This window comes from Poeciliopsis prolifica, unplaced genomic scaffold (genome assembly GCF_027474105.1).
Source record: "Poeciliopsis prolifica strain line A6 unplaced genomic scaffold, Auburn_PproV2 SCAFFOLD010, whole genome shotgun sequence".
In the NCBI taxonomy this organism is placed as follows: domain Eukaryota; kingdom Metazoa; phylum Chordata; class Actinopteri; order Cyprinodontiformes; family Poeciliidae; genus Poeciliopsis; species Poeciliopsis prolifica.
Window position 1 is genome coordinate 1,379,918 of NW_026562385.1, and position 4,064 is coordinate 1,383,981.

Below are 4,064 nucleotides of genomic sequence, written 5' to 3' on the forward strand. Positions count from 1 at the left end.
AGTGACGCTCACGTGATTCTAGTACTTAACCGTAATAGGTCGGGATAGAAATCAATCGTCTCATGGCGCCCTCTGATTGGTCGTAACATAATCCGTAAAAATAATACGGAAACAAAACAATTCTCTCCACTGTTCTCTTATGCTCGAAAGAGTGCTGGTTGATTTAGACGACAGAAGCTGTCAGGTAGACGGTCTCTGGTCTCCTGACCTGCTGCATTGGCATTAATTTGTAATAGTTTTGTGATTTTACAAGGACAAGCTATAGAATAACACAATGGAAGCTAAATTAAAGAAAGAGCTGGGGACAAATATGCTGAAGTCAACTGGACACGCAGGCGGGGGATGCATCAGTGAGGGCCATAGTTACGACACTGATCACGGCAGAGTGTTTGTGAAGATCAATCACAAAAGCGGGGTATGTCGTTTTTTTAAATGATTTTAATTAATAAACTGTTGTTTAATTTGAGTTTTAATCTCGAGTTTGCAATCTGTGCCAAATTCAGACTAGAGAAAAAACAAATGTGTTCCAACTCTGAATGCATTCGCAGTGCTGTGCAGTTACTTTTCGAATGATAATAATGCACACCGCGACCCTGGAAAATACTGGAAACTTGTCGAATGACAATGATCAGCGACTAATTTTGCTATTTTTTTACAGGCCAAGTTGATGTTTGATGGAGAGATGTCGAGCCTGGAAACAATTTTAAAGACAGAAACTGTCAAAGTCCCGAAACCACTGAAAGTGATTGAGCTTGACACAGGAGGCTGCGTATTTGTGATGGAGCATCTGGATATGAAAAGTCTTAACAAGTGAGAGCTCCCTACTTGTATTTGCAGGGCTTTGTAGAAAAAGGAGGCATTAAAACATGTTGCCTGGTTGCAACTTTAAACTTCAATGTTATTTTTGGCATTTATGCTTTTTTTTTTTGTAGATGAATACGATGTATGATTGTGTTGGGGGAAAAAACTGTTTCATTATTTTTCCCTTTTTTTTTTTACAAACTGAAATGTGTTGTGAATTTGTATCAAGCCATCTGGGTCAGTGCTTTGTGGAGCCACTGTTACTTTGCTAGTTTTGCTCTTGTACTTTTCTTTACTGTAGATGGGGCTTAACAATTATGCACTATTTTATGTTGGTCTATCCTAGAATTAGACAGTGAAACACTTACTGTTTGTAGGGGAGTAACTTTATGTTCTTAAAAGTAATCTGTGTCAAATCCACTGAGCAGGTACTCTAAACAGCTGGGAGAGCAGCTGGCGGATCTGCACCTTCACAACAAAAGACTGTTGGAAAAACAAAATAAAGAGCAGCAAACAGTGGGTAATTTACTTGGACTGTATTCCGGTGCATGCAAAGAACAGGCCACACTGCATTCACAAGCACATTTTCAATGCCGTACATGTCCATGATTTATTTTTTTCAAATTACACTAAGGTTTTTTTTTTAATTATATGTCTCCCTTTGCAGGTAAAGGGGCTGGACACACCAAGACCGATCCTGTTGAGAAATTTGGCTTTGGTGTAAATACTTGCTGTGGATATATAGCACAGGTAAAAACACATGTCTACATAATGTATTGATGAACAATGGCATCAAAATCCTTATTGGTTTTCCATCATGTCTTTAGAAAAATGAGTGGCAGAGCGACTGGGTGCAGTTTTACTCCCAGCAGAGGCTGGAGTACCAACTGAACATGGTGGAGAAATCGCATGGAGATCGGGAGGCCAGAGAGCTGTGGGCAAAACTGCAGGTGCATTGACTACTAGAACATTTCTTTAAGTCTTTGTATCACCTTATGATATCTGTTAATGTGATGCATAAGTTGTCCCTTTCTTAAAGCTGAAGATCCCTGAGTTTTTCACCAATGTGGAGGTCGTCCCAGCCCTCCTCCATGGAGACTTATGGGGGGGCAACGTGGCAGAGTGTGCAGATGGCCCAGTCATCTTTGACCCAGCTTCTTTCTATGGCCATTCAGAGTTTGAGCTTGCTATTAGTGGGATGTTTGGTGGCTTCGACAACTCTTTCTACTCTGCTTACCATGATAAGATTCCTCAAACACCAGGGTTTGCACAAAGAAACCAGCTCTACCAGCTCTTCCATTACCTGAATCACTGGAATCACTTTGGAGGTAGCTACAGAGGCTCGTCGATAAGGATTATGAAGAATTTGCTCAAATAAAAACTCTCTCAGTTCCAATTAAAAAAAGGCTTTAAGTCTTATCATAAGCAAAGTAATATCTAGATTTTTTTAGATAAAAAACAACATGGCAAAGAGTGAAATTTACTAAACATTCTCAAAGATTCTAAAATATCTAACTGCATGTTGGAATTTCTTAGATGTTGTATTGAAAATGGAGAAAAAAACATTGGGATAATTAAAATAAATATGTTGCAACACTCTGCTGTATTATACACTATGTGTAATTCCATGATTTAAAACTGTTGCTAAATAAATGAAGTGTAGGTTTCTTCAAGGTCATTAAACTTGGCAGAAGAACAAACACAAAGTATTCATCTGCTGGGGTGCAGATATGAGAGGTGTTTCCTCTCATATCTATTATTTCATTACATGCAGTTGTCCCAAAGTAAATTACACTCAACAAGGACTGTAGCTCCTGGTATTTTAAAGATTTGACATATGCAGTCTTACAATCTCCATAGTTTTTTCTGATGATCCTGATATGCATTGGCTGTCTTTTTTTTTTTTTTTTTTTTTTTTTTTTGCTAATAAACCAACAATACATTATGCAATGATTCCAAGCATTTGTCTGAACTAAGTTTTCTTTGTTATTATTGTTTAATAAAATAAAATGTCTTTATTTGTATTCTGCACGGCCCTGGGCAGGACCTAAAACATCTGTCCGAGAGACACAAAAGACATTTCATATTGTAATTCTCAATTCTGCCACAGGATGGAGCGATTTCCCCTGTGGGGTGACAAATTCATAAAAAGCTGAGGCACATCTAAAAGTTGCAGGACAGCGACCCTTCAGGACTGGAGTTTGACACCCCCGCTCTACAGCATTCACACAAATTACACCAGAAACAAGGTTTTATCTATTATGTGAACATATGGAACCATTGGTGTTCATTTGCAGTTTTTGACAAGGGTATTAATTCAGTTCAATATAATTTATTTGTTCCCAAGAAGCAATGTATTGGCACAAAAAAGCAGCACAAATATAACGCAGAAATTAAAATGCAAAAATCGACTCATAAAGAACAAACAAACTATAGACTATGTAGCCATGTGCCCCGGCCCCTCCAAAGGTCTCTGCACGGCCCTGTTGGCGTTGTGTCAGGAAGACATGGAGTAGCCAATCTTTGAGAAACCGCAAGCTGAGCTCGGCCCTGCTGCAGTTTGTCTTTTTTGAATCCAATCACTCGCCGTAGCAAGGCGTGGCGTTTCGAAGCACGTCCAGTAAGGGGAATTCCGACTCTTGCTTAGGATTCGGATAATTTGATTCAGTTCAGTAACAACTCTTCCAAAATGTCTTTTTAATTCACTAAGACCTCTACCTCTTACAAAGGGGTCGGATTTCGAAATTGAATTAGTATATGTGCAAAGACACATATGAGGATTATCCGCATTGTGCACAGGAATAGGTTTTTGGCTTGGATAATTTAAATGTCAGATTTTAAACTGGCATGGGTTTGATTTTTTTTTTCTACTGTACTGTAATAGGTGAATCACAGTGTCTAAAATGCAAATGATATGTAAATAAATATATAATTCTAATTTTTTAAAACGGACTCTTTGTAATTATTCATCTAAAAATATCTCAGTTCTCTTAGCTGTATACAAGTTTTCAGGAAGCACATCATAGGCGGACCGTATATGATAAATTGAGGGCTCTCCTTTTTTAAGAGTGGATATATAATTAAAAACTATCGGAAAACTTGAGGATATTTCTATAGGTTTAATATACAAAAAAGTGCGAAAGGGTAAAAGCACACAGGAAAACATTGTGAACCAGCAAAACTCGGCTCCCGTCGTTCATTTCAAAGAGTTTGCAAATCCGGTCGACTCGATTGCGATCGGCACATCAACGTGCAGGGGTGGG

The 4,064-nt window shown here is 38.5% G+C and overlaps 1 protein-coding gene across 1 annotated transcript; it reads left to right on the forward strand.

Annotated features, from left to right (window-relative positions):
• Positions 1-112: 112 nt before the first annotated feature.
• On the forward strand, positions 113-2,705 carry fn3krp (fructosamine 3 kinase related protein). Its single transcript, XM_055035445.1, has 6 exons — positions 113-415; positions 659-810; positions 1,230-1,321; positions 1,469-1,551; positions 1,629-1,751; positions 1,841-2,705. Exons 1-6 carry the CDS (start codon positions 275-277, stop codon positions 2,177-2,179), a joined length of 930 nt encoding a protein of 309 aa, XP_054891420.1. The 5' UTR covers positions 113-274; the 3' UTR covers positions 2,180-2,705.
• The last annotated feature ends 1,359 nt before the right edge of the window (positions 2,706-4,064 follow it).